Here is a 17,007-nt window from a genome sequence, read left to right as displayed (position 1 = left end):
AATGATATACCTAATGGTGTTGTGGATAACAATTTGAAATGCATGGCGAAAAAGAGTCTTTGTGATGTTGTGCAATGTGACAACCTTGATTGCATGCGTTATGTAATTGGCATGCAGTTACATTAGCAGTGTTGGAGAGTATAGCTTACCGTAAGTAGTGACGCTACTAACTTAACTAAATTTTTAACCAGCTAACAAATTTACATTGTTACACTGTGATTGTGGGAACATGAAATTTCAAAAAACGAGAAGAACGTTGTTTAAAGTTTAGTATTCCTGAACATTCTGAAAAAATTGATTTGCCAACTTTATATATTTTTTTTTTTTCAAAAACTGATTACGAATAATGTTGCACTAAGAACTTAATAGACTCGTGGTCGCGATTAGGGGTTCTTGCTCTTAATGGGGCACGTGGTAAGTTGTGCATGGATCGCGGAGAGTAGCATGAGCCTCCACATGCTGTGAATCTCCACGGTGTCATGCACAGCGAGCCACGTGATAAGATACGCGTATTGACTATCTCAGAAGCGGAGGCAACTGAGACTTGTCCTCCGCCACCCGGATTGAGGTGAGTAACCGCGCCACCATGAGGACCTACTAAGTAATGGGAATTGGGCATTCCAAATAGGGAGAAAAGGGGATGCAGCTGCAGCTGCTAACCTAAAAATAAGTTTTACCACCCCAACCCATAGCCAGCTTGCATAGTGGAGATGGTGCGCAAGAGCTTAACCCATCTGTGTCACGCACGTTCCGTACATTGACAACGTTCTGCCTTTTATACTGTAAAAGATCATTTATATTATATTATAAAGATATGAGTATTTTTGTCTGATTTCCAGTAAAAAATAATAATAATTAAGAAGCAGAATGACATAAGATATTAAGTCTTGTTTTTCAGAGAAATCTTATTTTATTGGGGTTTATGCTTTAAACAAGAAATAATTTGAGTTTTTTCTTTTTTCTACACAAATGTAACAATTTTAATAAAGTTTAAGCTAATAACAAAACAAAATATCTTATGTAATTTTGCTTCTCAAGTAAATTTATCTTGTTCTATGAATGTTTAAATATTTTTTTACTGAAAAAGAAAGTCAAAAGAACTTGGTAAGAAAATAATTTTTTTGCAGTGTAGGCCTTTGTTCAGCAGAATATTTAGTAAAATGCTGCGATTCATCACTGTTTTTTTTACTATGTCATTACATTTAGCATGATACAGTATCTTTGCATTTATTAGATGTACATTTATCTGCTCAAGTTTAATGCTGTCATCCTAACTGAGATCCATATTATTTTTGTGCTAAAATTTAATTTGTCATCGAAGAAATATATTTTATTTATTAGAAATAAATATTATTTGCCAATGGAGTAAGAAACATTCATGTATTTTCCCTGTGAATTGTTTATTTCTGTATTTGCTTCTCAGGTTAATGTATCTTTTTAAAATTATGTTTTTTTTAATGGAAAATATGACAAAGTCGGGTAAGAATTATTTTTTACATTGAAGTTTATCTACTTTAAATTATGAGTAGCTTGTAGCTTGAGAAGCTCGAGTAGCTTCCCCAACACCGGCAGATACAGAAAAACACTAAAACTGTTCTTTTATGCATTTATCTTTAGCTGATTTGAGAAGCTTCTTGACCACTTACAAAAACTGACCTTTAAGTCGGGAGTGAAACAAATCCAGATGGAAGCTGCACTGAAGGAGACATTATGAAGGGAAAGGGAAGAGACACACAGAGATCTCTGTGCCAGCTTTCTGTGTCTCATCTAATTTGCGATTACATTTTCTGGGAAAACCATTGTGAACTCGACCGCAGGATACGAGCGGGCTTTAATGGGACCTGAAATGCCACTGTCCTGCCTCAAGCTTTTGTGCTGTCATGAGACACTCTGACTCATCGCAGATATTCCTCAACAGATAGCACTTGAGTTTAATTAATTGCTCAATCCATCTGATGTGAGCGATGGGGAAATGATTATTTCCATGCGAGTAAATGAGTAGTTAAATACGATGTGGTGCAGAATGTTATAACTAGAAGACAGTTGCAGAGGAGTTGACTACAGTGCCACCTCTGAAGTCTGGAGGAAAGAAGAATTATTGGCCAGGTGTCTTGGGGTGAAACAGAGACTGTGACCTCTCCATGATTAGTAAACACAAACCATGACCCAAGAACTGGTACGCTCAAGGGATGGAGGGTGATGAGGCATTGGTGGCGTTATGGCCTTGAATTTTAATTGGATGACAAAGACATTTTAGGATTCTGTTGTTTTACTACCACTGCTCATATTGCAAGTCCAGTTATTTAGAAATGTAATGATAACCTTAAGAGGATAGTTTACCCAAGAAGAAAAATTCTGTCAATATTTACTCACCCTCATGGCTTCAAAATCTGTATAACTTACTTTCAACTGTGGATTTCTACCATACTATTGTACTGTATTGTGTATATACTGTATATTTAATTTACTGTGTGAATGTGTGTGTGTGTGTGTGTGTGTGTGTGTGTGTGTGTGTATCTCTCTCTCTCTCTCTCTCTCTCGATATATACATATATATCGATCAGCCACAACATTAAAACCACCTGCCAAACATTGGATAGGTCCCAGAGATGTTCATGAGTCTTTCATCTGAAGTAAAAGTCAAGTCTAAAATCTCTGATGAACAAATCTGAGTCAAGTCTCGAGTCTTTTATCACGAGTCCGAGTCAAGAAATTACATCTTTCATTACATCTTTTTTAACATTTTTATTTATTTATTTATTTTATTTCACATAAAAATCCTATTTGCAAAAATACACTGCACAGTCAAGAGTAAATACTGGAATTTCTGAGAAACTTCCACTATAATTCAACCAATAATCCACTGGTAGCATCATTGTAAATAATAAGGGCTTTTATAGGTAATTGTGTTTCTGACCAGTAAAATTTATTGTTTGCGAGTCTGAAACCTTGTCAAGAAGCATTTATTTATTTTTGTTTTAAATGGGACTATGCATCAGGAATATTAAGACAAAGTGATTCAGGGAGTATACATGATTCACATTAAGTGACCTTACATCAGCACTAATGACATATCATTCTATTTACTATTTAATAGTAGTAGTAGTATGCAGAATATATATATATATATATATTTTTTTTTTTTTTTTTTTTTTTTTACAAGAAATATATATTTCTGTCCCTGATTTCATCACTTCCATGCGTTTTTATTTAATTTGACTGAAGACTATGGCTTATAAAAGTGTTACCTTGTTTTTCATTTACTTGTATTTGGAATAACGCAAATGTGTAAATAAAGTAAAGATGTCTTTTGAGGATGAGTCCGGGTCGAATCTGAAATCTTTTGAGGTCGAGTCTGAGTCGAGTCTGAAGTCCATAAAAATGAGACCCGAGTGTGACTCGAGTCAGAGTCTCTACTTTCAGTGGCCATCTCTGGTAGGTCCCCTTCATGCCGCCAAAACAGCGCCAACCTGCATCTCAGAATAGCATTCTGAGATTATATTCTTCTCACCACAATTGTACAGAGCAGTTATCTGAGTTACTGTAGATTTTGTCAGTTTGAACCAGTCTGGCCATTCTCTGTTGACCTCTCTCATCAACAAGGTGTTTCCATCCGCAGAACTGCTGCTCACTGGATGTTTTTTGTTTTTGGCACCATTCGGAGTAAATTCTAGAGACTGTTGTGTGTGAAAATCCCAGGAGATCAGCAGTTACAGAAATACTCAAACCAGCCCATCTGGCACCAACAATCATGCCACGGTCCAAATCACTGAGATCACATTTTTTCCCTCATTCTGATGGTTGATGTGAACATTAACTGAAGCTCCTGACCCATATCTGCATAGTTTTATGCACTGCACTGCTGCCACACGATTGGCTGATTAGATAATCGCATGGATGATTGTTGGTGCCAGAGGGGCTTGTTTTAGTATTTCTGTAACTGCTGATCTCCTGGGATTTTCACACACAACAGTCTCTAAAATTTACTGCGAATGGTGCCAAAAACAAAAAACATCCAGTGAGTGACAGTTCTGTGGATGGAAACTCCTTGTTGATGAGAGAGGTCAACAGAGAATGGCCTGATTGGTTCAAACTGACAAAGTCTACGGTATCTCAGATAACTGCTCTGTGCATCTGTGTTGAGAATAATATCATCTCAGAATGCTATTCTGAGATGCGGGTTGTCACTGTTTTGGCGGCACGAGGGGGACATACACAATATTAGGCAGGTGGTTTTAATGTTGTGCTGATCGGTGTGTGTGTGTGTGTGTGTGTGTGTGTGTGTGTGTGTGTGTGTATACACACACACACACAGTTGAAGTCAGAAGTTTACATTCACTTATGTTGAAGTCATTAAAACTAATTTTTTTAACACTCCACAGATTTCATATTAGCAAACTACCATGTTCATCTGTACAAACAATAGTACGCAAGTATAAACACCATGGCACCACACAGCCACCATACCGCTCAGGAAGGTAGAACGTTGTTTGGTACGAAAAATGCAAATCAATCCCAGAACAACAGCAAAGGACCTTGTGAAGATGCTGTAGGAAACAGGTAGATAAGTATCTATATCCACATTAAAATGAGTCCTTTATTGACATAATCTGAAAGGCTGCTCAGCAAGGAAGAAGCCACTGCTCCAAAACTGCCATAAAAAAGCCAGACTACAGTTTGTAAGTGCACATGGGGACAAAGATATTACTTTTTGGAGAAATGTCCTCTGGTCTGATTAAATTAAAATGTAACTGTCTGGCCATAATGACCATCGTTATGTTTGGAGGATAAAGGGTGAGGCTTGCAAGCCGAAGAACACCATCCCAATCGTGAAGCATGGGGTGGCAGCATCATGTTGTGGGGGTGCTTTGCTGCAGGAGGGACTGTTCCACTTCACAAAATAGATGGCATCATGAGGAAGGAAAATAATGTGGATATATTGAAGCAACATCTCAAGACATCAGCCAGGAAGTTAAAGGGGTCTTCCAAATGGGGAATGACCCCAAGCATACCTCCAAAGTTGTGGCAAAATGGCTTAAGGATGACAAAGTATTGGAGTGGCCATCACAAAGCCCTGACCTCAATCCGATAGAAAATTTGTGAGGAATTAAAAAAGCGTGTGTGAGCAAGGAGGTCAACAAACCTGATTCAGTTACACCAGTTCTGTCTGAAGGAATGGGACAAAATTCCGGCAACTTATTGTGAGAAGCTTGTGGAAGGCTACCCAAAACATTTGACCCAGGTTAAACAATTTAAAGGCAATGCTACCAAATACTAATAAAGTGTATGTAAACTTCTGACCCACTGGGAATGTGATGAAAGAAATAAAAGCTGAAATAAATCGTTCTCTCTATTATTATTCTGACATTTCACATTCTTAATATAAAGTAGTGATCCTAACTGACCAAAGACAGGGAATGTTTTTGGCTAAGGTTTATGCAAACTTCTGACTTCAACTCTCTCTCTCTCTCTCTCTCTCTCTCTCTCTCTCTCTCTCTCTCTCTCTCTCTATATGTATATACTGTATATATATTTAATTGAATACAAATGTATAATTATATATACAGTATCTGATATTGATAAAGACAATTTTATTTTTGGCTGAACCATTCCTTTACAATATGATTTTTAATGCAGGATAAAAAGAGTCTGCTAGATGCTTTTTTTTTATTAAATACTTGATTTCAATATCCTTGCATTATAATGCTATTCAGATAACTGTATTAGGTAAGATGAGTAAGCTATTTAATAAGTAAAGTATTTTAGGGTCCCAAATTCTACTGTGCCGCTCAGAACTGGGGCACATTGGTTCTAAATTCATCATGTATCCAGAGATATCTGGACCATTGCACCAGCACTGCCGGCGCTCTATCCAGACCCCAAGGACTCAAATGGGGCATCCATTCTCCATCATGCCAATTCCGTATGTGCTGCAAACCCAGTAAAACCAATAGAGATGTTCAAGGTTGTAGTTCTAAAACCCAGAAGATCATTGGCATTTTTGAGCCATGGGTTCATGGCTCATACCTCAAATGGCAATTTTGCAACTGTTTTTTAAAAACATAGGTTGCTTATTAAAGACTACATCTACCACCATGATGAATCGGACAACTATTAAAGGTGGCAACTTACCTCTAGAAAAACAGTAGCTTTAAAATTCATGTTTGAAGGATTACTGTCTGTAATTTATGTAGTGGAACAAAATGTGAAAGTCTCTTCAAGTAATGTCAACCACATTTTGACCTTATTTTACTCATAAATCGAAAATGTCTATTCTAAAACCCATTGCAAATTCCTTAGGAAACCCAGGGAGACTCAGCCTTCCGGGTTGGTCTACAAATTGACGTTACGACAGCTCGATACAAATCAGCTCCAACTTACTGGTAACTGAAGTTTACATAACTCCATGTCGGCCAGACAGTTTTGCTTGGAGTTGGAGGTAACTGAGAGCACTCACCTCTGTCTGTGTCATAGAGGTAGACAAACTTGTCCCACTTGTAGTGGGATAGGAGACTGAGGACAGCACCCTTCAACGGCGGCCGCATCTGAATGACAAACTGCACGTCTGAGTCGATGGGGTAACTAGGTGTGACGAAGGAGGTGTGAAGAGCCCCGCAGAATGAGGTTAGGGTGTTCATGGACTTCTTATCGTAGAAGCCGAAGATGGCGTACACTCCTCGGGAGAACTGCGAACAAACTGGAATCAGAGCAAGACGTAAGGTTATTGTCATTCATGAAAACTATTATGAATAGGAAAACTAACAGTGAAAAATGGTTTCATTACGTAAACTAAAAAGGGAGTCTGCAAAAGAATAAAAGTTACACTGAATCTATAAATGTGCACTACAACATAAGCTCAATAAAATGACAGAAAAAGAACTTTCATAAGAACATACTATTTTTGTAACAAGATATAGTATCAATAAACTGAAACTATAAGCATGAACTAAAAGACAAATAAAGCTCCATAAAATAAAATAAAATGTCATAAAGATTTTTGGAGTGGTGGTGGCGAAGTGGACTAAAGCACTGAACTAGTAAGCAAAAGGTTGTTGGTTCAATCCCTACAGCCACCACCATTGTGTCCTTGAGCAAGGCACTTAACCCCAGGTTGCTCCAGGGGTATTGTCCCTGTAATAAGGGCACCGTAAGTTGCTTTGGATAAAAGCATCTGCTAAATGTAAATGTAAGATATATACTGGTGGCAAAAAGTTTGGAATAATGTACAGATTTTGCTCTTATGGAAAGAAATTGGTACATTTATTCACCAAAGTAGCATTGAACTAATCACAATGTATAGTCAGGACATTAATAACATGAAAAATTACTATTACAATTAAAAAAAAAAAAAAACATTTTCAGAACTTCTTAAACTACTTCAAAAAGTTCTTATTAAAAAATCCTCCACGTGCAGCAATGACAGCTTTGCAGATCCTTGGCATTCTAGCTGTCAGTTTGTCCAGATACTCAGGTGACATTTCACCCCACGCTTCCTGTAGCACTTGCCATAGATGTGACAGACGGGCACTTCTCACGCACCTTACAGTCTAGCTGATCCCACAAAAGCTCAATGGAGTTAAGATCCATAACACTCTTTTCCAATGATCTGTCGTCCAATGTCTGTGTTTCTTTGCCCACTCTAACCTTTTCTTTTTGATTTTCTGTTTCAAAAGTGGCTTTTTCTTTGCAATTCTTCCCATAAGACCTGCACCCCTGAGTCTTCTCTTTACTGTTGTACATGAAACTGGTGTTGAGCGGGTAGAATTCAATGAAGCTGTCAGCTGAGGACATGTGAGGTGTCTGTTTCTCAAACTAGAGACTCTGATGTACTTATCCTCTTGTTTAGTTGTACATCTGGCCTTCCACATCTCTTTCTGTCCTTGTTAGAGCCAGTTGTCCTTTGTCTTTGAAAACTGTAGTGGACACCTTTGTATGAAATCTTCTGTTTTTTTTTGGCAATTTCAAGCATTGTATAGCCTTCATTCCTCAAAACAATGATTGACTGACGAGTTTCTAGAGAAAGCTGCTTCTTTTTTGCCATTTTTGACCTAATATTGACCTTAAGACATGCCAGTCTATTGCATACTATGGCAACTCAAAAACAAACACAAAGACAATGTTAAGCTTCATTTAACGAACCAAATAGCTTTCAACTGTGTTTTATATAATGGCAAGTGATTTTCTAGTACCAAATGAGCAATTTAGCATGATTACTCAAGGATGAGGTGTTGGAGTGATGACTGCTGGAAATGGGATCTGTCTAGATTTGATCAAAAATGACTTTCAAATAGAAATGATGCTGATTTTTACATCAGTAATGTCCTGACTATATATTGTGATCAGCTGAATGCCACTTTGGTGAATTAAAGTACCAATTTCCTTCCGAAACAGCAAAATCTGTACATTATTCCAAACTTTTGGCCGCCAGTATACGTTTTGTAGCAAAATATGTTATTACTAAACGGAAACTATAAATGTGCACTACAATAAGACCAAAATTCAATCAAATTACATAAAAAACATGTTCCTAAGAACATTTTTAAAATAAATATATTACTAAATTGAAAATATAAGTGCGAACTTAAAGATGAATAACTCTTAAAGGGATAGTTCACAAAAAAATGAAAATTCTCTATCATTTGCTTATCATCATGCCATTCCAGATATGTATGACTTTCTTTCTTCTGCAGAACACAAATTAAGATTTTTAGAAGAATATCTCAGCTCTGTTGGTCCTCACAATGCAAGTGAATGGTGGCCAGAAATTTGAAGGTCCAAATATCACATAAAGGCAGTGTAAAAGTAATCCAAAAGACTCCAGTGGTTTAATCCATGTCTTCTGAAGAGATCGGTTTTGGGTTAGAACAAACCAAAATATAACTCCTTTTGCACTGTACATTTTGCCATTGCCCATAGACATTGATCCTAAAATCAAACATACAGAGCTTAAATATTCTTCTAAAAATCTTAATTTGTGTTCTTTATAAGAAAGAAAGTCATACACATCTGGGATGGCATCAGGGTGAATAAATGTTGAGAGAACTATCCCTTAAATAAATGTTTTTGAATTTTTATTTTTTTAAACAAAATATGTTATTACTAAACTGAAACTATAAATGTTAACTTAAATATTAATTGAAACTCAATAAAATTACTGAAAAAAATTCTTTAGAAAGAAAATATGTCTTTCAGAAAATATGTTATTACTTTTTACTCAAAGGTTGCACCACATTACATTTTTAGAGTCATAATATAAAAACTTATAGGGCATAAAAGTATTCAGAACCATATGAAACCAACATGAATACAAACATTTAATTTATAAGAACTTGACAAATTCATTTTAAATTCCTTTTTTAAATGTTAAAATTCATTTTTACTATCTTGGACATCCTTTTTTGTCATTGACTTGTATACTAAAACTGTTCTGTCGAAAACACAGGTATTATCATGCTATTTTTGCAACAGCAAAAATGACATCACAATTTGTTGTCGTGAAAACAGATCATGAAAAATGGAATCAGATTATGTTGTCATGAGCATAATGGGAATAATAGGAAAATCTGTATCAACACAGAAATTTGTTTTGACTGCGTGAATATGAGTACAGGAATAATTGCATTATTTCCCGCAGATGAAAGAGCTGTGTCAGAGTCTGTCAGAGAGAACTCATCAACACACTCTTGCCTTAAACAAAACACAACTTCTCGCCTGATTGGCTGTTTCTTATTCTACCAAAACTCTTGAAGCAATTGAAGCCTAATTATGAATTTCTGTGAACGATAACATCCAATTAAGGGTTTAGATATGTAATGGTTTGCTGCACACTTCTGTTCATTTGAGTTATTTAGCCGTCGGCAACAACATGGTTAGTTTTGTATGCAAGACATAATATAAATTGTATGTAGATGCTAAATGTTCATTGTACCAACAGTTTTAAATTGCACTAACAAATCGTGCAATATCCATTGAAGGACTAAATTAACAAGAATATCATCAAGACATTTTCACATATGCCGATGGCATTTTGGTTTGCTGTTTACACAACTGCCCCAAGTCTAATCTACCACAAGTCATTATAAAACACGATCATTAAGGAATAACTAAGGTCATATCTGGACAGACTATTCACATGAAGTCATACAGTTGTCCACTATATTTTAGTTAACTATGTTTTAAAAAAATGTGTTGGTAAAATATGGACCCTTTTCATTAAACTCAAGTTTGTTAAAATTCTAAACTGGTGAAGGGGAGACCATGGTTAATATTTTACTTTCTGCTCACTGTGGCATTAAAGGATAGCACATTTTGTCACCTACTGTTTTATGAATACTGAGGTTTTGGTAAGACTACTCATTTGACATACTGCCTTGGCATACTATATAGTAGGAAAGTATGCATATTTGGACACAAGGCTTGTCTCCATTGCTCTACAAGATACCATATCTACACCAGTACTCATCCATTACTCTGCCAAGTATGTGCGATGACAGACCTGCAGAGGAGTGACAATTATACTGTAAAGGTGTTAGTTAAGCTGCCCATCTCTTCAACAGCTCTGTTGGTCTTCAACATTCCCCTCGGTTTACTCTTAATTTTGGCCAGCTCTGACGGAGTCTTTCTCCTCTGGGATAAAAGTTGGCTGCTTCCCTTCTATCAGCTCTCCTGGACTTAAAAGGACAGGCTTTGAAAAAAACTCAAACCACTCACATAATTTATGTCACATGTGCTGCTTGCCTTTGACTCGCCACTCTGACTTCACCCTGTTTTTGTGTCTGCCTGTCTACCCCAACTGTCTGGATGTTCCCCTAAGCATACATGTTTCAGGCCTGGCACTTTTCACCACTTTTCTCTCTTCTCAGATTGTATCTCTTCATATCACTTAATTAAGGGGGGATTCACTAAGAATGAGTTGTGGCAGATGACAACGTTGTTTATGTGTACGAGCTGTCTGCATTGTTCAAGCACCGGATTCACTAGTGACTAAAGGAATTACACAAGCAAGGTAGTGCCGCAATGTCAAACATTTTTGCTAAGCGCAATTTGTACTCACAGGCCATGGCAATATGCAGTTTCTGTGTGTGAATCAGCAATAAAAATAAAATAAAAAATAAAATAAAATAATATATATATATATATATATATATATATATATATATATATATATATATATATATATATATATATATTATTCATTTAAAATGTAAAAGCATGTTTAATTACACAAATAACATGGATTCTTGGTTAGAATGCTCTTCTCCAGTGATGGACGGGCCATCTGGCACACCGGGCATTTTCCCAGTGGGCCGGTCAAGCATTGGGCCGGTCAGTCGCCCAACTCTTATTTATTAAAATTATTAATTTACTGCTGTGCATGAAAAACACCAAATACTCCAAAAGTGTGACGAAACGGTGCTACCCGATTAAAGCTTGCAGCACAAGAGCAGAGTGGGCCAGCCCTCCTGCACAACACATCCACTGGCTGCCGTGTGGGACCGACCCGCCTGCGCAATGTATGCACTGGCTCACACCGCGCAGTACCGTGATAAACAGTGTGAGATATGAAAACCTTAAAGACTCCATGCAAAGCTCTTTGAAACAGCCTGGCCCCTGACATTCTAAACAGCAGTGACGAGGTAAACAGGAAAACGTAGTCTCATTCATAGTGGTAATTACATTCTTTTCAATCCACACATCACCATTCTTATTGCATTGCAGGTACTATAGTAACGAACTGTAGAAACTACGGTGTTTTTGTAGAAATATTGTATACATTTGAAATGCATGTCACTTTAATTATAAATATATTTTTTTTATATAGGTTTTTTTCTCAACTTGGATATTGTTTTTCATAATTTTAAATTCCATAGTTTGTTTTTTAGAAACCATAATTACGTCTGATAATGAGGAGCATTGTTTTACCTGTGATCACCATACTGTTACTAATACCATGGGTGCTATGAAAGAACTATTGTAAATGTTCATAAGGGCAAGTACAAAGGAGAATTTAACTAGAGCTTTAAAGCCTGGACCCCCTTGAATTAAGGATGAAAATGAGCTTAACTCCGTAAATGTGTTCAGTTTTAATGAACTTTAATGGAAAAAGTTAATTCAATAATTAAGATCCTGATGAAAGAGTAATATCAGTTAAGAAGTCCTACTGTCCTTACATAGATTACTGTTTACAGATTTTATTGTTGTTAATTTCTGTAACTGCACATCTGCCTCCTGATCTGATTATACAGTATTAATATTGATAACTGCATTTGCAATTCAATAATAATATCACTATATACAACATCAATATATACAACATTATCAGCCATTTTTTTGTCCCAGTCCAGGCCTGCTCTTTTCCAACATTTGATGGCTGTTTGATGAATTTCTGCTGCCATGATCATCACTAGGAAATGTACACATATATCTCTTTTAAACACAATTCCATTTACCGCTTGTTTTCTGTCGCCATTAATCTTGCAGTGTTAATTGCGGCAGGCAAATACCGCTGACTTTTGTGAATAAGGCACAATCTATAATAAGCCTAATTTACAAAGAAAGCTAGCATGTTTGTGCTTAAGAGTGTCAATGGCTTAATTTAAACATTAGGGCTGTCAATCGATATTTTTTTTTTTTTTTTTATCTAATTAATTGCATGATCTGCTGATGAATTAATTGCATTTAATCACATAAATCTATATTTGCTGAAATAGCCCACTAAACAGAGATAATTCAGTACATGAAATAAAAATGACAAATATGATGTATATAATATTAGCATTTCAAATGTTTAAAAGAAATTACATTCCTGTGGCAGACAAGTAAAGCATTGAATACAGTGGCTTTAGAAGTCAATATATTGTTTGTTTCATTTCTATATCATTGAACATACACATCTAACTGGATAATTACCTGGAAAATTCCTCATTATGGAATTTACACACGGTCGGGGGTATGATTAAGTATGCTAATTTTATATAACTAACTGCAATGAATTAACACATTAAATGGACAGCCTTTTTTAAACATGCATGCCGCAACACTACACGAGCACAGACATACACAAATATTGGCGCTAGAGTCGGTATATGAGCCCTGATTTCAAGTGCGAGCATTGCATCATCACTTTACACAGAGAGTCCTAACATGTCATGCCACATTTTGATTACTTGTTTACTCTGGTGGGCGCAGAGCATGTGACGGGGCTCGTCGCAGTTTGGGTAATGGTGCTAAACAACATTAACCACTTTTTGGAATATGAAGAATCTAAATGGATCTTTCCCTGAGCAGCTTAGTGGTCTCATTTCTAAATACTCACTGCTCTCCTTCATTCCGCTAATCAGGACACTCGCTGCACTACAGTGGATACAATGCATTGCCCATGCCTGACTGCTCGAAATGTCCGCAAGGCCACTGGTGTTGAAATGATAAGAATCATTAGAAAAGACCCCATCCTAATGGCTGCCCCTCAGCCTGAAATAATGTAATTGCAGTGTCGTGCATTTGAATCCGTCTTTCGTCACCATGATCATACATGGCCCAGAGACCTGGAGCACACTGCTGCAAATGTCACAGTCGATCATCCAGCGCTCTGAATTCACTGTCCTCTTTCCACCCTTACTCCTCGTTCCACAGCTTCTGAAGTTCCACCCACCCCTACAACACCACCTCCCCCAAAAACAACACTTGCACTCACTGCTCTTGTGAGGAGACAAAACATGTATTCCAAATGCCAGCAGAAAACAAGAAACCTTGTCTTCCTAATGATGCATGTAATCAGAGTAGTCTTTGAAAGGAAAATTCTTACCCATTCCCTGTCCTCATGCACGCACACACACACACACACACACACACACACACACACACACACACATATATATATATATATATATATATATATATATATATATATATATATATATATATATATATATATAATTTATTTTGCATATTGGATAGGATGCTTGTATGCTGGTAGGCTTCACAACCATAACCAGTTAAACTTCCTTGGCCAATCAACTTCACCAGGAAGACCATGCTGGTTGACCGGTATCACCAGCTGTGTTTTGCTGGTGTCATGATCCTGCCATTTTGGTCTTGTGTTATTCTTGATGTGGTGGGATTGTGACAGTTTCCTCCACCCATCTTTCAGGTCGTCCATGTGCTTTTGTTTTCCTCTTTCCCTCATGTTTCTCACTGGTGCCACTCAGCAGGATTTGTTTGGCTCATAAGTAGATCAGCAGCACCTGTGGCTCATTCCTATTCCTCTATATATTCTCTCCTTTGTCTCGTCTTCCCTGCCATATTGTTGTGTTTTGTTTCTAGCACAGTTGTGCTGTTCCTGTCATTTCCAGTTATTCCCCAGTCAGTTTGTTTTGAGTTTTATTGTTGTCTTGTTATACTTGTTTTTTACCTTGTGAGAGTTTTGTTTTTATTTTGTTTTGTTTGTTTTTTCAATGAAACCCCTTTTCATTTCCATCCTGCATATTGGGTCCTTCCTCAAATTACGTGACAGATGGACCAGCACAAAACCAGCACTAACCAGCATAAACCAGCATAAACCTGGACCAGCATGGAAATTCACACTGGTCTAAGCTAGTAGTTTCTAGAAGAAGACTCAAATAATAGTTTGAAGTCTTTTAATAGAGCAGAAGGCTACATGATCAGCACTGAGATCCTTTCACTGTGTTGAGAGTAAAAGTTTTTTTTTTTTTTTATCCATATTGGCTAATGTGTCCAAAGACCAGATCCACTTAATCCATTTGCAATTGAAAAATGTCTCTTTTAATACCATTTGTTATTTACAGTCAGTTGTTATTAAAAACAAAAACAAAAAAATGACATTTAATTCTAATTACGTATTGCATGGATGTAGTAAAAAGGTAATGTGACTCCGATCTCGTTAATTTGAGCTCAAACAGAACACTTCTATCAGACAAGTGCTGAACTGCTGCTATTCTTAAAGAGACAGTACCATTTTAGCACTACATATCAGTGTTAATAGCTACAAGTAAATAGTAAAAATTCTGCATATAAACAATAAATGTATAAGATATTTATGAAATTGCATTACATTTCTAAACATAATATTTATTGATGGAATACATGCAATTGGTACATTTTTTAAAAGCTAAAATGTGACCATATTAATGAAAGTCTAATGATAAAAAATTAATAATTTCGTAATGTACCAAGTAAGAAGGTTTCCTGTATAATTAACAACATTTGCTGAGAGAGAAAGTCTTTTATGCATAAGAAAAATGGACATTATAACAAATATTCAGAACCAAAATACATTTGGAAATGAATCCAAAAGCTTATGACCCACAATCAAATCATATCAGGTAATCTGTATCAATACTCAGTCCTATTAATGATGTCTGATTTGTGAATCATTCTTTTTAAATGATTCATTTTTATGACTTGATCCAAATGATTTGCAAAGTGTATAATTCGACTCTGTTTAGGAGTAAAACTGTGTTAATCATTGGGACATTGTTAATATTAATGGAAATTGTTCATATTATTAATAATATTTTTTAATGTATGTTTTGTTTATATTTGTAATATTCGAAACACAGTGATGTTCAAAATAATCTTGTTGGAAAAATAAACAACATTGATGCAATCTGTATATACAAATAGTGCAAACATAGTGATAAACAGCAATTTTACAACAAAATCAAACACAAACTGCCGTGCAGGGACTCAGTTGTACATGTTTTTTTTATTTTTTTTATTTTTTATTGCTTTCTGAAAGATTTTGCTAAAATGAATTGGACTTCCCGATGCTAACAACAATACACAGAACAAAAATAAAAATAAAAATATAAAAATAAAAATAAATACAATGATATTAAAGGATCCATATGATACTGCCTCAGAAGTTGGCCAAAACTAGGTATAATCTGCAATGAATTGCAATTTTCTGGAACAGGCTTCACGTCACAAGTGCGTCTATGATGCTTAATAATGCTGTCGACAGCTCACTAGGATTTGAAACTGAGTCATCATGTCTTGTTGCCCTGTCTAGTGGTCTTGACTCAACGCACCAACCCCCCCCCCCCCCACATGCACACATATACACACACACACACACACACACACAATGCATAAGTCTCCTCTATCGGTCAGTCTAGTCGGTGGCCAATCAGTTAGTCAGTATCCTGATGATGTGTCACCATCTCTGAGCTACTTAAACTAGCACCTACGAAAATATTAATGGGCAATGTAGAATTGAAAGATTGAATGCACACTTTTGAGAATTTCTTAATTTCATCTTGTGAGGTCTCAAACATAAGGTTGATTTAAAATGTAATATTCACCATAATGCTTCATTTAAAATGATCAATGTCCTAATCACTGCCTGGAAAAGCTTTGCCTGCCATGTGTATGCATTAATTTCTTAGCATTGCTCCATTGATTTCTATCTTGTTTCACAATATTCTGGGAAACATGTCTCTGTAATCATTATAAGTATCTAGATTTTTTCAGCCTTTCTTTCTGTGTGAGAGAGCATATTTTACCAGATTTTTAGCAATTTAGCAGGATATTATTTGACAATTTTTCATGAGTGAAGCGAGCCAGTATAAACCAATCCTACACCACTAATGCAACTAAAACCAATTTTGTATTTGTTAATTGCAAAATAAATAAAATTATCTACAGATATCTAAAATAATAAATGATTCCATGGCAATTATAATAATGGACAAATGTACGTAACTATCACATAGGCTACATAAACACACAAAGAAAGAAAAACAGCAGTATCAATTATTTAAGTAAACATTCTTACATTCTCGTGGATAACAGGATTTTCACTGTGACATGAATGGGTACATGAATATTTTAAAGCTACTAAAGCTATCCAGCCAAGAGCAATGAATGGTTTTCTTGTTTTCTTGTAATTGTTGTTAATATTAATGACAGACAGTGGCAGGTCTGTCAGGCTGCATTTACATTGCAAGTTCTAATGCACATATCCGATATTTTGATACAAATCCGTAT

The 17,007-nt window shown here is 36.1% G+C and overlaps 1 protein-coding gene across 4 annotated transcripts in view; it reads right to left on the bottom strand.

The window, feature by feature from the left end:
• Window positions 1-17,007, bottom strand: part of LOC127417555 (glutamate receptor 3-like) — a 165,788-nt gene that overhangs the window by 114,636 nt on the left and 34,145 nt on the right. For all 4 annotated transcript variants that reach the window (XR_007893296.1, XM_051657551.1, XM_051657552.1 and 1 more), the window contains exon 3: window positions 6,458-6,697. Coding sequence is in view for 3 of the 4 variants with exons in the window: in XM_051657551.1 (XP_051513511.1) it covers window positions 6,458-6,697 (240 nt within the window). In the remaining variant the exon portion in view is untranslated. The remainder of the gene's footprint in view (window positions 1-6,457; window positions 6,698-17,007) is intronic.

Source organism: Myxocyprinus asiaticus, chromosome 27 (assembly GCF_019703515.2).
Source record: "Myxocyprinus asiaticus isolate MX2 ecotype Aquarium Trade chromosome 27, UBuf_Myxa_2, whole genome shotgun sequence".
NCBI classification, from domain to species: Eukaryota; Metazoa; Chordata; class Actinopteri; order Cypriniformes; family Catostomidae; genus Myxocyprinus; species Myxocyprinus asiaticus.
The sequence above is the reverse complement of the archived record's forward strand: the minus strand, read 5'-3'. Positions and strand labels throughout refer to the sequence as shown.